The sequence below is a fragment of the Falco naumanni genome, chromosome 2 (assembly GCF_017639655.2).
Source record: "Falco naumanni isolate bFalNau1 chromosome 2, bFalNau1.pat, whole genome shotgun sequence".
NCBI lineage: Eukaryota > Metazoa > Chordata > Aves > Falconiformes > Falconidae > Falco > Falco naumanni.
The window spans coordinates 37690659-37710349 of NC_054055.1; the positions used below are offsets into that span (position 1 = coordinate 37690659).

At 35.5% G+C, this 19691-nt stretch overlaps 1 protein-coding gene across 1 annotated transcript in view; it reads left to right on the forward strand.

Annotated features, from left to right (window-relative positions):
- PCDH17 (protocadherin 17) overlaps positions 1-19691 on the forward strand; it is a 93939-nt gene that overhangs the window by 67995 nt on the left and 6253 nt on the right. Inside the window, exon 5 of the mRNA XM_040584415.1 lies at positions 12049-12123. Within this exon, the coding sequence (XP_040440349.1) occupies positions 12049-12123 (75 nt within the window). The remainder of the gene's footprint in view (positions 1-12048; positions 12124-19691) is intronic.

The following is a 19691-nucleotide window of genomic DNA, read 5'->3' on the forward strand; positions in this document are numbered from 1 at the left end:
CTTATGCAGAAAATGGCATGCTATAAGCCTGCTAGGTTTAAAGTTTGTTTATCTGAAAGTTTATATTCATAAATTTCCTTCTTTTTGTGAACTGATCTTGGATGTAACTTAAAAATGTATCCAAATAAAAGGTATTTCTTGTGGCTGAAGGTTTATAATATAGTGCATACTGGGGAATGGTAAGTCTAAATTTGCAATTCTAATTTAGAGAAAGAGTCATCAGTAGAGTATTTCCTCAGCTTTTGCCTTCTATTCCCCCTAATCTTTCTATTTTGATCTGATAGAAATATGTTGGCTTCTTATGGCTAATTTTGTCCCCTAATCTCTTGAAACTTCTCCTTTCTTGTCCTTTGCTCCAAGTGTGAGAGTACAGAAACTAATCTGCTCTATTTTTTAAAGTTGCACTAGGAGATCTTTTTTCTTATGGATGGAGTAGGTATATAAGCAATCTAACTTAAATGAGTTCTTTCTTGACTGGTGTGGAAAGATATGGTTTCATTAACTGTGTGTGAATGTGTTGTTGTGTGGTGTAACACAGCTGGGCACAACAAGCTGGAGCATGTCTTCCAAGAAATTTCAGAACAGCTTTTTTGAAAACTGCTGTGAAAGAAATAGCACATTTTTGTAGCAAGACTGATTAATCAAAATAGGACTTTCCTAACTCAGAAACAAAAAGAATCCAATTTGATGTCAGTTCTTCAGCTCTCTGCTCATAATCACTGCCAAAATCATGTGCAAATTGTCTCGTTATAGAAGGCTGTATTTAGAGTAGGGAACCAAGTATTTTCAAGTATTTCTGCCTAAAGATGGTAACCTACATCTAATTTAGACATTTGGAGTGCAATTTTCGTCCACATTCATATACCTAATTAGTAATGGGACTCAGATTAACTGTAAATATTTACATGAGCATGCACATGGAGTTGACTCTCTTGAGTAGACCTCCAGGTACTATAATGGGAAGTTTGACACCTATCTGGCATATGGACATCTTCCTTGGAGGCACAAAGGCATCGGAATCTGGGGCTACGTCCCTCTTCCATTCCTTAGGTATAAATGTGTGTACCTGTCTGTGTGAACAGCACAAAGCAAGACAAGTGGAGGTTTCTGGGTTAGTTGTGTCAGAACAACCTGGACATATTAGGAAATCTTTTTAATCAGGCTAATCTGCTTCTCAATGAGAAGCCATTTAAACACACTTTACATTGATTCGGCAAGGAAGTGATATTTGAAAACCCTAGCCAATAAGTAGTTTATGCTGGCATTCATGGTCACCTAGGTGTCTTCCAGATACTAAAAAAAAAAAAAAAATCCTATGTAGAAGGGATCAGTTATTCAACAACAGTTGTGGAAAAAATAATTTGATTTTTAGATACATTTTCAGTTTTTTTAGAAATAATGTCATGAAATTGCAATTTGTGTCTGCTTGTTTCCCTGATTACCCATTAATTCTGAACCAGTTTCTGTCCAAGGACACAGGCTTCAAAAATATGGTTCCACAGATTTTGTGGATAGACAGCTGTAATAGACTATCTAAGTGCCCAATATAAGTGAAAAACTGATGTCACAGATTATTAGACACTGAAGACTCTTGACTGGAGAAAGTCATTAACAATGCCTCAGTTACTGAGAAAGCTTCAAGCAGGCTGTGCCTTCCAAGACATGTTAGTCAATAATAATACAAAAATTTGCAGAAAATAAGCTTTCATTAGTTCCATTGCTCATGGAACTATTTGTTATTAGCTTGTTATCTTTGCAGACAGTGCAACAGAAACAGGTCTAGTGAACAGATTTAAGCTCAGGGAGACTAACAGCCCTGTGGAGAAGCTCAAGAAGGACAAAATTGTCATGACCAGGAGTACTAGGGGAACAGAGATGACAGAAGGCCACTGAATGTGCAGAATTATTCAGAGCTTTGAAAAAGTTTAAATTTCCTTCGGTGGCAGATGGAAAGTCAGAAGATGAAATAGTCAGTGAAGCGACACTCCAAAAATCAGGGACAAGCAATCTGACTTCTGAGGCTTTTGAGAGGCTGGCAAAACATTTGATTTGCAAATACTGATAGAATATACATGTATTTAATGCAGGGAGGAGTTGCCTTTCTTTCCTTTCTTGTATTCTTAAAGCAGACAAGTTCTATTTAGAAGGAAATTAGAGATAACTAATAACTCAGCTTCTCCGGATCTGCTCCCAAGTCCACTTCACTGAGCAATGGTTTTTGCATGCCTGTGGGAAGTCTCCATAAGAGAAAGGGAAAATGCAAACACCACCGGCGTGTTTTGAGAATGTTACAGATTCTTCGCTGTGCATGAGAGATAAGCAGGTTCTTGGTATAATTACTAATTACTCACAATTATCACCAGTTGTATTCATGGGACAGGATACACTTCTATGATAGAATAAGATTACAGTATGTGTCCTTTCTAATGCCTTATAGCATCTTCTTAAATTATGTTCTTTTTGTGATTCTTTACCTGATTTTACTCATGTATCTTTAAAGCTGCTTGTTAAGAAAAAACATTTTAACAGCTGTCCTTGCACTCTGGGATGAATGCATTATGGATATAGAATTGTCTTTGCACTTCTTACAATCACCTCTTTTCACCTCTTCATGCAGTGAACGCCTCCAGCTTGTTGTCACTGCACTTGATTGCAGCATAGGAGGTTTACAGGGTCAAAGCTAGTCTTGTATCTTTTGTTATGTCATGCAAGTCTTACAGGCTTTACTCTTATACTTTCGATTTTAACATGGCTTTTTTTGTACTTTAATAATTACCTTTAGAAGTGTTTAATAGGGTAATTAAGTACTTTTCGTACATTTGTGCAACAAATGTATGAAAATGTAGGCATTGTAGACAGAAATTTGTCTCTATAATATAGATTCAACAATATCCTTGTGAACATTTATGTTTATGTATCTATATCAAGGTGATCTCTGACAAAATGTCAGTAGGATATAATAAATTGCCTTTGTCCTGTAACTTTGCCAGACTCATCTGCCCCCAAATCCACTAGTGTCTTTTGCTAGGATCTGTTCTACAATTCCAAACCTATATGTACATCAAAGAGATGCAACTAAAAAATAAAAACGAATTGTCAGATAACTACATTGCAAAATTTTGAGCAAGATTTAATTTTCACAAATGGAATCAATATCTGCACTAACAGCAGCTTTTCTTTACTATTATATGACCTAGTTCAGGAAGATGATGCATTCATGTTTGATTTTAATCATGTGTGATCCCACTGAAAATGAGGGAAACTGTATATTCTTTCTGAAATCCTTTAGAAAGTGAAAGATTAAAATATATACTGTAAAGAGTTGAACAACGAATTTGTCAGAACTTACCCTAGTGAGCACTCAGAGCACCTGGATACATTGAATGAGGACACAGAATAAATAAAATATTTTAAAATAATTCTGTCTTTTTTCTTGTCCGAAACACTTGGCATTTCCCATAACTTTGGTGGGTAGAAAGAGGCTTTAGACAGGGAAAAGGAATGTTAAATTCAGGTCTGTTTTAGCACCCAGGCTGTATTACATTTTAAGATAATCACATGGTATGAGTTAAGGATTTTATCTGTATTACAGATCTGATATCGGAAGGCTTTAATTCCCCATAGCAGCCTTTGATAATTCAATTAGTCTCTCAAAAAAGTTGGGAATAGCTGATAAATTCACTTTAATGTTAAATCACATACCCCAGCAGGTTCTCTTAATATGATTGCTTCTCAGGGAGCTTAACTCTAGAGGTGATACCTCCCAAAGGCAACTTTCTGCAAGGAATATGTGGGCCTTTGGAGCAGATTGAAAGAACTGTCTGTACCAACATAGCTTCTTACCATTAATAAAGTTGCTTCAGATCATGACAGTGATCTCATTCACTCAGATGGCTGTCCATCCAGTGTAATTTATTTTAATTTGCAGCCTTAGTTTCCTCCATGGAACAGATTCCATGAATATGATGAATGATGCCAGGAATAGAGAATGTCATTAAAGAAGCTGAATTTAACCCTTCCCTTTAAACATTGTCATTTGGGATTCCCAAATCCTATTGGTAGACACTGATTGCTGAATAACACGTAGGAGGGAATTAGCTAGATATGCATTGGCTATGTCTTTGGAGAATGCTAACAATAACACCAGTTCTGTTTGTCTACCTTTAGGATATGAACAAAGAATATGTTAGACACAAAAGATGAACAACAGGATTTAGCGTGGTAAATAGATGTATGTCCCTGCAGAAGTCAGGTAGCAAAGCAGAGAGAAAAATCCTAACAAGAAAATGCTGCTTACTACTTGCAAACGGTTGGCCTTAATAGGCAGATTGTCACTGACCTTCTGTACAGGATTACAGTTTTGCTAGAAGGAAGACTTAAATTTTAGATGTATTCATCCATGTCATCAAAGATGCATGTTGTCATCACAGTTAGAGCAGGCTAACTGACATTGAAAGCTTATAGAAAATGCTGTATTTTCCTTTCTAAAGGTAATGAATAAAAAGTAACAGAAATATACATATCCTTCTCTGTGTGAAATGCTTTATTCTGTATTTTTAGTCCACTTTGATTTCCTGTTTTGAATAGGCAATTATATTCAAGGATAACATTTCCCAGTTGTTTTATAAAACAGATTCTTGCAGTAACCAGAATAAATAAATTCCTTTAGGTATATTTTTTTTCAAAGAAAAATTACAAAAAAAAAGTAATTTCTAATGAATTAATCCTAGTAAAAGGTATGGAAGGTATTCTAGTAAAAGTTATGGAAGGTATTTTACATAAACATTTAGGTTTAATATCTGTTTTCTTCTCTTTTGTTTTTTAACTCAAAAATTAGACTTACATGATAGCTTCTTTCTATTCAGACTGGTTAACCTATTTAGAATTGCCCTTTATTTTTCTGTGCTAGTTTTATATTTTTTCATATAATTTTAATGTTTATTTTATTTTTAATATTCCTGAGTTTTTATTTTTCATGTTCCTGAGTTTCTTTCTACTCTAAAACAGTATGCTCTAAAACTGAAAATATCTACCTAGTATATTTTGTGAATATTATTACTTTGTCCACGAATGGCTCTGAAATATACTTCTTGAAGTTATACAGGTGCAATGAACTGCGGATGAAAATGTTGAAGGCAGTTTGTAATATTAAGCTGCAATTGAATTTATTTGTATATCATGTAGACCAGTAGGCTGTAGTGGATAAATGCAGTCATGGTAATATATCACAGGAACATTTGATAATGCAGATGTACTCTACAGGATTACCATCATTGGTTTTCCACTTGATTATGTTTAAAGAAAAATTAACTGCTAAATAAGTGTGTCAGCTTTTCAAAGGACTGCTGAGACTGATGTTTTATGAACAAAATTGTTGACAATAGTTTATCATCCCAGTCTGACTTTCTGAGAAGTATTGACTCAACATTTTTTAATCAAAAAACACGTTTAAATTTAAAATTTTAAACTGAGAATTTATTTAAAGAAGGAGTATTTGCATTGATGTTGAAAGCCACAGAGTTAATGAATGGAAATCTTCAGTCCTACTCAACCTTTAATATAAGAATTTTGAGATCAGAATTATTTCTGAGAATGGAATTACTGACTGGTAGGAATTCCAGGTATGCTGCTCTCAATTAATTTTATTTTGTCCTTGGAAAGAAGAGAAGTGACATACCATGATTTACTTTTGAGCATCTCAAAGAACTTAAAGTCTGACTCCAAAATCCAAGGCTAGCAATTCTGTACTCTCAGGACAGGCAGGTAGATCTGAAAAATCTAGTACATAAATATGGGCTATGACTCATGAAGCTTCCTTCCCTTTATTTTCCTAGTTAAGCAAAAGCTCTGGTAATATTTGCAGAAGATCTGTAGGCTTGAACTATAGATGAAAGGGAAAATTGGATTTTATCATCTTTGCAAGGTATCCAGCACCCTGCTGTCTTTAGGATTCAGCTAGGTCTGTGAGCCAACAGAACCTGGGCTGCAAAGCCAAGGTATGGCTGGACAGGAGAGCTGGCAAGAAGGATGTTGGCTTTCTGACTTTAAATTCCAGCAGGAGCTAGGATGATGTGCTGGTTATACCTAAGGTGCCAACTTGCTCTGTAGACAAAGCATAGTTGATCAGTTGATCAACTGCTGATCAGCAGCTGATTTGTCTTCCTAAATTTCTGGAAATGAAATAAATAATCTAAATTAAACTAAACTAAAATGCAATATGCCACTTTACAACATGTCAAACATCTTGGTTCTGTGAAGTTGGCAACGCCTATACATCAGCAAAGCCACTCCCTGCTATGGTTTTGACAAGAACTTAGTTGGAGCCAGAGCTGTAGCTGCAGTGGACCAGCTACAGTTTGCCTCAGTGAAGAGCAGCAGATCCCAGTATGTTCCTTCAGGGATTTAAAATAACACAAATTTTAATGCTGTAAAAAAAGCAGTAGCTTGGTATAAGCACAGTAGCACAGTATTAGGGGAGAAGGAAAGTTGCTTTACTTTTGCAATAAAATAGCTCAGTGGAAAAATACCAGGAATCTTGATCAGACTAGGTATTGAATGAATAAATTCTGTGGAAATCCCAGAACTTATATGGGCGTGTAATCACTGGGTTATTAGTTTGCAAGGGGACAATTTTCCTACCAATGGGAGGACAATCTTCATTAAGAGCATGTCTTAGAAAAGGTGATTCATAATGCTGAGTTACACACCTAAATTCCATCTACATTAAATTAGGGAACATTGGACCTTTATATTCAAAACAGGCAGTTTTCTGAGGGCTGAAAAGCTTAAGGCAGCTAATAGGAAAAGCCAGACCGATGGGTATGTATCCCCAACACAGCGGTAGATATATTCAAGATATCACCTTCATGCACATTCAGTGAAGATAGGTAGGCCTATCCGAGAAGTGGTTTAGGTCTGGAGCTTATCACTGAAATGAATGCTTTTTGAATCCATCCTTCTCCATTGCCTCTAGAGACAGCATAAGAATTCTAGCCTAATGTCAATTGTCAGAAATTAAATTGTGTGGCAATCTCTGTTTCTTGAATGAAATAGTTTTTTTTCTTATAGCTGCTATTAGGCACCTGATGAAACTAATATTCATCATCTGACTTCCTGTGGGGTTTTCTTCAGTTCCTTGATTGACAAGAACTCTCCCTTAAAAAGCAGATTAGATGAAAGCTCTCTCTGGTTTGCTTCATTGTTGAGTGATAATAAAACTTAAACAGGAAAGGTGAAAAAAGTATGGCCTGTCTTCCTGCTTACGAGGATTTAGTGCACATGGTAGGAGGAAATCAGGCTCTCCAGAAGACTTCAGCTGTAGGAATACTTTTTCCCTGAATCCTAAATTAGGGAGGTACAGTTGCCTTAGGAAAGACTATACTTAATAGTCTTGCTCAAAGACACAAATCTTAGTAAAAGAAACACCTTGAGCTTATTTCATTTTTGTTATCATGAATGATGTCAGATGTCAAATCAACAGCATTTTTTTATCTTACTTTACAGGAAGAATATTTTCTGTGTGTTGTCCCAGTTAGAAGCATTTTTTTTTTTTTACTTTGCTAGGGGGTTTTGAGATGAACATCAACACAAAGTTTAAACTTCAAAAAGTCTTCAATTTAGTATTAGTTCTATGCAGCTACCTCCATCTTGTAGAGTATTACTGTTCTGCATGGTCAGCCTAACCAAAGAACAAGATTTTCCACGTTCTTTGATCTTTTAAAAATATATTGAAATCTGAAATCAAGTGCTTTGCCTAAGTCCTGACTTTTCTGGCAAGAGTGAGCTGAATAATGTACTGATATATAGAGTCCCTCTAATATTATCTTAAAAAAAAAAAAATTACATATCTTCATAATCGGTCCATCTATGTCTGTCAAATGATGAAATGCTCTGAAGTCTGTTGTTGATAAAAGGGGGAGGACCCGCAATCAAGAAAGGGTGGGTGGGTGGTGGTGGTAGTGAAGAAGAAGAGAATAAATGGAAAAACTAATTCCAGCTAAGACAACCCCATTTGATTCAGAGGCTGTACAAAGTGCCAAATGTCATGCTAAATGAAGAGCATAATCTCTTTAAACATATTCAGAAGGCAGAGCTGAAATATTTTGCTTATAGCCATAGTACAGAGCTCTTTGCATATCTTGCCAATAACACAAAAATAATTCTACAAAAATCACATATATCCTTTCATTTATTTCCTTTGCATTAACCATCTAGGTTAGAGGGTTTTTACATACTAATACTGGGGACAATTAAGTCTCTTTAACACAGAGACAGATGCCAGATGTATGCATGTAACAGTTACAGAGGAAGCATATGCATAGTATCAACTCTACAAATGGTCGGGCTCCCTAGGCACTTGACAGTTTTGAAGCTAAGGGAGGGAATGTTTTTATGTTATAACATTTTCCCTTGGTGGTAGCAAATTAGCTGCCTTGTATCCATCTTCAGCTGGAACTGCAGAGAGTCACTTGAGAGCTTACAAATAAGTTTAATGCTGTGCTAAACTGTTTCTTAGATACCTGAGAAGTGGGATACATGCATGCCAGTGCTGTAACAAGTGGGCTTTAAAAAAAAAAAAAGTTTGAATTTTTGGGTTTTTTTCCTCTCATAAGACAAATTTTTCTTACCTTAATTCCTTACAGAATTTGTTCAAGGTCAGACCAGGCTTGCTTTCAGTTATGGTGCTTCACACACAATTTTTGTCTCCTTGGGAATTAAAGCAATTATTTTTCTTAAACAAAAACAAAGCAAAGCTACATTTTTATTAGGAAACCCAGAGGCTGTTTTTGAACACCCATGCAGCAGATATCAGGGGCCAGTTTTATCTGCTTCCCATTATTTGTGATACAAGAATTCAAGCCAATAATAACTGTACAGGTCTCTTGCCTTTTCTTTCCAATAGAACAAAACAGCTGGGAGGAAAGGTACCCATTAAAATCAAGTCATGGTGGAAAGCATACATGAATCTCTAAATCAAGTAAATATTATAGTGATAAGTTCCAGTAAATGAAAAGGTCTCTTTAAATACTCTGAGGATGTTGTTCATGATCCATGTCTAGCACAGGTTTTTACTGCACTTTATAGTATGTCTGCCCCATTTCTAGGGGTGTAGTATCTTCATCACCTCTACAGAGTAAAGATTTTCTTAAAGGAAGTCAATAGATTGACACTGACACATATTCTGAATCTTTCAGCAGCTTTAATGGTAGCAGCTGCATCTTTTACTTGCTTTACCAGAACAGTGTTTAACTTACGTATTGCCTCACTGCTGGATTTCCTTTGTAGGGTGTTCAGATAAGTAAGCTGAGGGCACAGTTAAGAGAAATTATCCTGACTGCATCTTACTTGGTGGTGGTGTTTGTAACTAGCTTTTAAGTCTATTTCCAGGACTAAAATACAATTTTTATAAGAACATGGCTCAGATGAGAGATTGCCAGAGAACAGAGAAATAGCTTCTAAGAGTTAGCAGGCTTAAAAAGTGAAAACAATGAACACATAATGACAACACCTTTGGAAATAGTTCCCAAATTAACAATTTTTCTTAAAGGTATGTTTTGTCATATCACAGTACTCTGATATCAATACGAAACTTGAAGATTAACAAATGCAAAGATGACAAGTAAAAAGGTGACTTTCAGTTGAGCAGCTCAGCTGCTGGAAAGAAAAGTAACTAGCAGGAGAGACTTTCTGCATTAGTGTTCTATAATCTCCTCAATCCTTGAAAAATATGAAAGTGAACTGGACCTTAAGGTTTGTGATGAAGGGTTTGGAAAAGAAAGATGTGACTACTCTGAGGACATCTTCACTAAGTGTCTTTCAGAAATCTATTTACATTTCATGAAGAACATGAAAATATGGTTTTAAATCTGTTTACATGTACAATTTTTTTTTTTTTTTTTTTTTTTTTTTGCCAAACTGGTTATATTTAAAGGGTCAGATTTGAAAAATGCATGCTCAATTATTATTTCTGATTGATCCAATTGGAGCACTATGCAGGCAGAAAGCTAAGATAGCATTGTGAAACTCAAATTCCTAACAGGATGTGGGTGCTTCATAAATAGACATAAAGGTAATCCCATTCTGCAAGTCTCTTTCGAAGGTGGTAATAAAGGACAACACCAGCATCTGGTAAACAATAGTCTAGGGCACCATCTAATCAAACAATAATGAATACGTTACTTATCATCGCATAGGCAAGACTCTATATGAAGCTCTGAAATAATTTTTTTTTCCTAAAAAGATATTTTTGTATCTGTATGTCCAAGTGAGTTCCTTAAGATGTCTGGATAACTTCATAGTATTTCTGAGCACTGCATTATGAAAAATGTTCTTCATCTTGTTCTGTCAGACACGTTGTACCTCCCATGAAGTCCAAAGTATATGACCTGTATACATCAACCTTCTGAAGCAGAGAATGATACCCAGTGGGCTTTTCCATCTATCAGTATAAACCAGACATGGTCTCATTATGTCTGGTAAAGGAGATTTTGAATGTAAATCCAGACATACTGGCAGGAATGTGGAGGAAACTACTCTTTTTCACCAAAGTGGCCAGATTTTGAATGATTCAGCATCCATATAGCCTTTAGTAATTTTTTGTGAGGCTTAAAACCCCCCAAAACAGACAGCATTTGAAAAGCTTTATTGCATTGATTCTGTTTTGGACAAAATCATGCTCCTACACAGAATCTGTCAGATTTCCATTCAAGAGAGTCCACCTATAGTCAGGATGAAAACAGAGCCATCAAAAGGGCATAGAAACAGATTTCTTCAGAAGCTTGTCATGTCTCTCTCCTCAGTGGCACCCTCATCAGTCAATGTCTGTAAACAAGTTGTCATATTCAAATTTGAGACAAGTTTACAAAGCAAAAATCTTGGTGCATTCTAATTAAAGATTTGTATATTGAGATAATTGGCAACTGTTGAGGGAGGCTCAGTGGTGTAATATATAGCTGATTGTTGGTGGCTTGACAGTGTGACACATGGGGATAGCTTCCTTAAATTATGGAGCTTTTTATTGGTATTTTCAGGAAATGTCAACAGCATGATTATATTTTCATTGATGTTGTCTTTCCTTTTGTTAGTCATAATCACTTTTACCTCTTGTCTCTAACTGTACAATCTATTAATATTTGTATAGGATGCCTCACAATGGACCTCATTAGTGACCACATTGCCACAGTACAATATACAGTGTTAACATTTACTAAATATTACAAATTACATACGGAAATTATTGATATTATAATTATGAATAGCTTACAATAAAGTTAGTAAAAAGAATGTGAATATCATGCAAATTTTACAGATGATTATGCAAATTCAGTTAGATTTCAGATTTAAGAGTCATTGCATTTCTAGATGCTAGTACTAAAACAATTCCACTGTAAAATCTGCGGAACTGCCTTGATCAAGAATAGCAAAATGTGTTATATTAGAAATGTTTATTCTAACAAATCCACAAGCCTGTTCTCTTCTGTAAATTACTGCAGTTTTGTTTCTCTTCTTTTCCAGGAAACAGCTTTTGGGCTCTACAACAAAGATTTACTGTTTAAAATGGTGAATTTGTCAGGTTACTAAAGTTTCCCTGTAGCTTCTCAGCTAAACGCAGGGCTGGCATAGCTAGCCCTTGTACATTTCCTCCCTGCAGCCCTGGGCTGGGAAAAGGTTTTTTTATGGTGGGATGGCTAAAAAGCTAAAATATCTTTCCATGACTGTCATATGGGCTTCTTACTGCAAATTAGAGTAGGTGCCAGTGTGACCTACAGGCAAATGTTGGAAACCAAAACCGTGTGTCCTTCCTCAGCCTCTCCTCTTTCTCCTCTAACAGGAAGAAATGAGACACCCTTTGTACTAGTCAGATATTTTCAGTTCACTGCCAACTATAAACTTCTGTGTACCTTTGAGAAGCATAGTGAAAAATTTCAAGGCCTGTGAGCTGTGCCTGGGCCACAGATAGACATTTTCTACTGTGGAAGTTTTGACATTGTGAATTTTGGAAGCAGAGCCTTTCCCTGTCTGTGACTCACAGGTTTGATTTGCCTCCAGAACAGCAAGGCAGAGGCCAAAGACCCATTCTTGGGATCTGTGGACCAGCCCGCTGTGAGGATGGAAAATTTTCAGGTAACAGAAATGTTTTCTTGCTCTTATGCTGTCTTTAAATACAAATATGTGATTGCCATTAAATTGTAAGCATGAATTTAAAGCATACTTCTGTAAGAAAAATATTAAATGTTCTGTAGGGCTCCACGTAATCCTGAAATATTCCTCCAATATTTATGGTTTGTGACAAATATGAACTAGAATTAAATCCATAGGAACACCATATTTTTATTGTTTTTGAAATGTTTTATGCCATGTCAATATAAAAATATATTCCCTTTATCTTGTGTCCAGAAAACAAGGAAAAAAACAAAAAAAACCCCGAACAAAACCCCAACAAACGACAACAGGGAAACTGTGTAAGTGTTACAGACCTCAGAAGCTCATAGTTATAATATCAGGAAAAGACCACGTGATCCAAGAGGTTTAAAAGTGGCAGTCCATTCTCACTTTACTGCCAGTCATTTTGCTCATCTGAGCTATATAATTGCTTTGCCTAACTGAAAGGACCCTTTAAACAGACAAGCCAATATAAATACTGATTGGAGACAGCTCTGTTTAATAACAGCAAGCATGTGTATAGAAGTATTTGTTTACCTCTGCTCATTTATGTCAAAATCAATTGTAATTAAGCAGGAAGCCAACCACAGAAGTAGTACTTTAACTGATTGTTCTCATCCGAAGTGTCGTATAGCCCCAGTGTTTAGGACATGTCAGAGAAGCCCATTATTTTTCTCCTGCAATAAAGACCTACTTACAGTCCCTTCAGTTCCTTAGTAAAGGCAATTGCCTATATCAAATAAAAAAAAAAAAAAAAAGACACTATTTCATATAAATTCAGGGCAGTGGGGGTGGGGGGATGTTCTGGCCATAATACAGAATTTACTGAAGTTCTGAAAGGCAATGTTATTTATATTCTCTGTTAGACATTAGATGCCATTTATTGTCCAACTGTTTACGCATATGTACAGAAAATACAGAATTTTCGTATCTATTCAAGGTATTAAAATAGATAAACCATACTTTATTTTACCTTGTTTTTTCAAAAGCAAGTACTGGTGGGGTTTTTTACGTAGTATGTTTGTGGTTAGACCAAAGAAATATAAGCTACAGAGGATTTTATACCTTGTTTCATTATTGAGTGAATTCTAAATGAAAATATTTTCAATAATGAACACAAATTCACATCAACGGTGAAATGAATCTATCTCCTAGGGAAGTCAGTGTGAACTCCATGCATGCATTCAAAGGCAGACCTTTTTCTTTGCAATGTGAAACAAGGGTCAGCAAACGTGCATTGCTTTTCACTCTGTAATGCAATGAAGAACAGAGTATTTCAAGAGTGAAGGTAGACCATATAAACACCACAAAACTGAAACAGAAAGGAGAAGACATACACTTTGAAATGGGTCATCCAATGTATTTTTCATTTGGAGCTGTTAGTTGATAGCCACTTCAGTCAACTGAGCCAGCCAATGAGCCAGCCCTGACAATCAATGATTTTTTTTTTAGCTTCCGTATTTATAGAAAAGAAGAAATAAAAAGAAAAGTCAATTAGAAGGAGGGGTGTCTATGTGATAGTAAAATCTAGGCATCACCTGTTGAAACGGGAAAAAAAAGGTAAATATCTGAAAGATAGGCTAGCATTTCCTAGGACAGTAAAAAAAAAAACCAACAAAAACCACACCAAAATTTCTGACACTTTAAAACATTCAGTGTTATTTCTGCACTTACCTAGCCATATTCTTATTTAGCCTTCATAAATGAACATAGTGTAATACAGAGCTACATTTTTTTTACTTATTTTGTGAGTAAAATGTTCTTAGAAAAGAATGCATTTGATTGACCACTTACCAGGTCAAATTTTATAAATTAATATGATTTGAACTCTGCCTCGTTTATCTTCAAATACAATTTGATAACATCATTACAGGTTTTGGGAGGAATATGGTTGTCTAGTTCGAGGCATGTGTCCAGGTTTGTATATAGGGGAAATCAAGTTTTAAATGTACGTCTGTACATATGCATATATGCTTTTATGTGTTTTTTATACTTTTAAATTCTGTTTTCCCCTCTCTATACAAGCTTGGGCATTTACTATTATATTATATGGAGTATTTTGATAGTGTTCTTCATCTTATATACTTATACTGCTATAAACACAGTACATGAAATATTTATTGAAAATGTTTGCTGATGTTTTATGTACATGGATTGTTTAGTTTTTATTTGCTTTTCTGCTTTGTGTGTATGTGTAATTTAAATAATTACAGTCCAGTTAAATTAGAAAAAATGCTGTATTTATTAACTCATTTTGGCTACATTGAGTCAGTGTTCAAAAAAAAAAAAAAAGAATGCTTGAGTTTCTTCTTCGTTATCATTATGCAAATTTCATATAATTAGTGAGCCAAACCAATATATCTCAGTTTTAGCCATTGGAAGGAGCCAGCTATCTAAAGCATTAGTTAATTAACTTCATAGTGCCATATATTTAGGGTTAAATCAGTACCCATAATTAATTCTGTGTATAGTATTTGTGAGGAAAGTATAGGAAATTAAAGATAGCACAAAAAAAAATCTTTTACTTTAAGTTTGCTGCAGAAAGCGTATGTTAGACACAACTTCTCTGGTAATATAGAATAAAATATACAAGGTATGTCTTGTGTTGAACCAAAATACATACCTTGCATTGCATTTTTTTATGTTGTTAACATAACTTTCATCCTACGCCATCTGAAATTTCTATCCACTACACATTGCCTATCCAGGTGACTTGTTTCCAGATAGCTTGTTTCCTTTTACTTTCTATAGTTGATAATTTAGCAGTTCTATTTTAGCATATGTTCTCCCCCAAGTGCATAAAGCACTTCTGACTGTTTACCCTTAAAGCTCCAGAGAGTTAGGAAAACCCCTAGGCTGCTTCTGTTTATTGCAAACACTTGGACTGTTAAGGGTTTATTTTCAACAGGAGGGAGACAAGTACAGAGATAAAGACAGGTGGTGCATATCACTCTACCAGCATATCTTGCTGTACAGTATGGTGTATGACCTCTTTTACATATATATATATTTATATATTTACCTTTAAATTGATTCTGATTTCTCATCTATACTAATTTGGCCCTTGGTAGTAGTAGTTCACTTCATGTTTATAGTTTCTGCTGCTAGTACAAAAATGCCTGTTCAGTTTTTTTCACTGTTAGCCATAGCAGTCAAAGTTACAGGCTAATGGTGAGACAAGCAGCATATAATGTATGATAATCAATAATGAAAATCCATTTCCTATGATGTGACATAAAAGAGTGAAGTGAAAAGACACAGATTTTCAAGACTAGAACACCAAAGCCCATGCAATGCAGGTGGTTTTAACTTCAAGGTCATTCAGTATTTGTTTCTTCTTTTCTGACTTCATATTTAATTCAGTCACTGCTAGGATGCCCAGGGAGCAGAAATGGAAAATTAGTCAATACTGTGAGTATGAATGCAAGTATAAAAACTGCTTTAGCAAATGCAGGAAATGAGAAGGGGAAGGAAGATATGGAGTGCAATACATATATAACATATATATGCTATATGATATATATCTTTTACTTAGAGATTGCCAGCAAACTTTCTATCTTTATTGGCAGTAATGAATAATGCAAATACTGTGTAAGAGTCATCCTCATACCCAGTGTATGGGTACATGTATAAGAGCTAAGAATTTAAAATCTTGGAACATAAATTGGTTATAACAAAATTAACCTAATCAGTCTTGAAAATCTCAAGGCATAGTTTTTGGCAAAGCACTGAAAACAAAATGTAGTTAACTTATTTCCAGTGGCTGAGAACTTCTTTAATCTTTACCTTTCATCTGAAGTTTGTTTATTTAAATCTCATCTCAGGAATTTTTTTTTTTTTAAACAAATACTGTTTAGTCAAGTTTTAGAATAAGAGACAGTGCTGAAATACAGTTTCCCAGTTGTATATTTCATATGTATATATATGTTGTCAAAGTAGATAGCAGAGAATTGTATATAAATATATGAACATTTATTTAATGCATTTTAAGATAATATAACACAGAACTACTACCAGAAAAGCAGGAAGTTTTCTTTCTACAGATGGTGGTTTTGTGGTCTAATAACAGGCTGTAACCTACTGAAATCTTCCCAGTTGTGTTTACTAATTGTCTCCCAATACACTACGAGGTGTTGACACATTAAAGTTGGTTACAAAGTTTTACAGGAAGTGCTACTTCCCCCCAGTCCCCACCCCCCGCACCACCCACACACCCCACCCCCCGTGAAAAAGAAACGAGCAAAGAGGAGTCCTGCTTTGATAGAGAATTGAAAAGAGAGAGAGCAGCAGAGACAAGTGTTGGTCCATTGTCTGTGCAGTTCTGAACATTTTGTGGTAGCTAGCACACATCGTGTTTTTACTTTTACCTTTTGTTAAAAAAAGACCAAAAAATATTTACAAGAAATAATACAAAGGATAGGTAAATTTACAAACAATTGTTTGGAAAGCTGATTAATTCCTTATGAAAACCATTAAAAGTGCCAGAAAACTTTTACTCAATGTTGTCATGATTTCCGTATAAGAAAAAATATTTTTAGATATAGAGAAAAACCTAAAGAAAACATCTATTCTTTCCCCTTACTATACAAGTTCACTTTTAAAGCTAGAGGCTGAGCTTACACAAATCTACTCTGTAGGATTAGGATGAAGAGCAAAATAACAAAATTAATGAATAGCAAGCATTTACAAAATCTAAAGTTCTAGAAATAACATTGAAATGGTTGAGCTTGGAGCATTTTGGGTTTTTATTTTTCTGTTGGATTTCTCTGATAAAATGAAATGAAACCTGGCTAGTATTAACTACTGCCCATCCCATACTAAAGCTTGGAACCTTCCTCTCCAATGCTTTTCCCCTTGTGTTTTTTAAAATACATTGATTTGGTTTGTTTTGTGGAGGTTTATGTTTCCCTTTTTTGAGAGAAAGAATAGCATTTTCACTTGGCTTTTTTAAGCAGCAGCTGTTTGATGCTGTAGAAGCTCTGGAAAACTAGATATAGAGAACTTTAGTAGAGGCGAACTAATGGGTGGAATGAGCTGTATAGCAATGTCCTTTATTTGTATGGCTTCCTTTTTATCAAGCATTTGTCACCGCATATATTGTCTCTATGGTTATGCATACCAATGCCATCCCATTCAAGTTAAGTAAAATCAAACACTGCAAACTTAAATGTCTTCCTTAAACTCTTAGTTCTGTCTCTGTGTTACATTCCCAGGATTAGGGTTGTCTTTCACTCATGCTTTACATTATGATAATTCTAATTTTTATTGTACACTAAAACCAGCATGCACCTTACTTTTCCTTAGAGGTCATAGAATTATAGAATGGTTTCAGTTGGAAGGGACCTTGAAATATCACCCAGTCCAGCCCCCCTGCCATTGCCAAGAATATCTCTCACTAGATCAGGTTGCTCAAAGCTCCATCCAACCTGACTTTTAAATCTTCCAGTGATGGGGCATCCACAACTTCTCTGGGAAACCTGTTCCGGTGTCTCACCACCCTCATATTAATGAGTTTCATCCTTATGTATAATCTAAATCTACCCTCTTTCAGTTTATGCAGCCCAGGATACAATTGACTTTCTGGGCTGTAAGCAAATGTCCAATTTTTCATTCCCCAGTATCCCCAAGTCCTTCTCCGCAGGGCTGCTCTCAATGATTCATCCCCAACTCTGTATTGATAGTGGTTGTTTCCCTTACCCGGGCGCAGGATCTTGCACTTGGCCTTGTTGAACTTCATGGGCCCACCTCTCAAGCCTGTCAAGGCCCCTCTGGATGACATCCTTTTCATCTAGCGAATCAACTGCACCACTAAACTTGGTGTTATCTACAAACTTCTGAGGTTGCACTCAGTTCCTCTGTCTATGTCACCGATGCAGGTATTAAATAAAGTTAGTCCCAGTCTGCACCCTTGAGGGACACTACTCATTACCAGTTTCCATGTAGACACTGAGCCATTGACTGCAACTCTTTGCATGTTGCCATTCAGCCAATTCTTCATCCATCTAACTGTCCATCCACCAAACCCATATCTCTCTAATTCAGCAGCAAGAATATTGGGGGTGGCAGGGACGGGACTGTATTAAAGGCCTTACAAAAGTCTAGGTAGTTGATGTCCATAGCTCTTCCCTTGTCCACTGACACAATCTCTCCATCATAGAAGACCACTAGATTAGTCAAGACACAGTCATACTTTGGTGAAGCCATGTTGTCTGTCTCTAATCACCTCCCTGTCTTCCATATGTTTTGATATATCTTCCAGGAACATCTGTTCCATGATCTTACCAGGCACAGAGGTGAGGGTGACTCACTTCTATGAATTTTATATTTAAAACCTTTCTGTTATGTTATTTTCCTCAAAAATCACCCTATGTTCTCCTCTCCCTGTACCTCATTCTCTCTTGCTTTTCGTATTTTTTAGGGATTACATCAGTCTTAGATTCTAAAATCTTGAAGGAAGGGAGTCCATACACAGAATGACACTTTTTCACAGATCTGCATCATTAACAACTGTCAGTTCCGAGTAAATTATCCCACCTCATTTTGACCGATAGTTGTGACATAACAAAATTTTGTTTATATTTAAGCCACATTTATTCACGTCTTTTTGCAAATGTGAACAGTCAATGCTGTTTACACTATTGGATTCTCACAGATCACCTTTGGTGTTTATTCTGTCAGGTTTCTGTACACCTTTGCTGTTTGTTCTGTGCTAGGTTTCTGAAGTGCACCTGTCCTTGAATCTGGTGGTGATAGCATAACATTACTATGAATATCTATTGTAATTTAGAAAGATGACGATCACTTAAATTTTCCCTGTCTTTGGGTCAACATGTTTGTTCTGCTTTTCTGAAGACCTGTTGTGCATATTACTGTTTCATCATTACATTTAAAGGATACTCACAGTTTTTTGTCTAATTGCAATTCTAAGCAATTTATAAATAGTACATTCCTCAAATAAAATTAATATTTGAACCCATCTACCCATTTTTGCAGAAGAAAATGCTTAAAAACTAAAGACTAGCTTATAGCTGACTGAAACATGGAGATGATAAAAGGATTTATGCTATCAGTATCAACTAGAGAGTACCAGCTAGAGAGTACTGAGAAGAAAACAGAAAGCAACTTGGGTCAGACTTGTGTTTTTCTAAGAAACAGATTTAAAGGGTATTTCTGGAATTTTCCTTATCCTTGACATGAGGTTAAAGTTATGCTTACAATTATAAAATGGTAAATGATGGCTCAAATGTATTCTATTTGTATAAAACGACAGACAAACTGAGGCTTTTGAAACGAACGTGTTCCTTGAATTGTAGAACAGAAAGTATCAAAATTTATGTTCTAAAAGTCTTATTTAGCTGTATTCTTTGAAAGAAGTAAGAATATAGGAATCCTATCTGAAAACATTATCAGTTCAAACAGTGTGTCATGGTTTATCATTCTTCCAAATTGTATGTATTGAGCAAATCCATTTTCAGTTACTTGCACCAAAACAAAAAAAAAAAAGGGGAAACTGATTACATGATCCATAC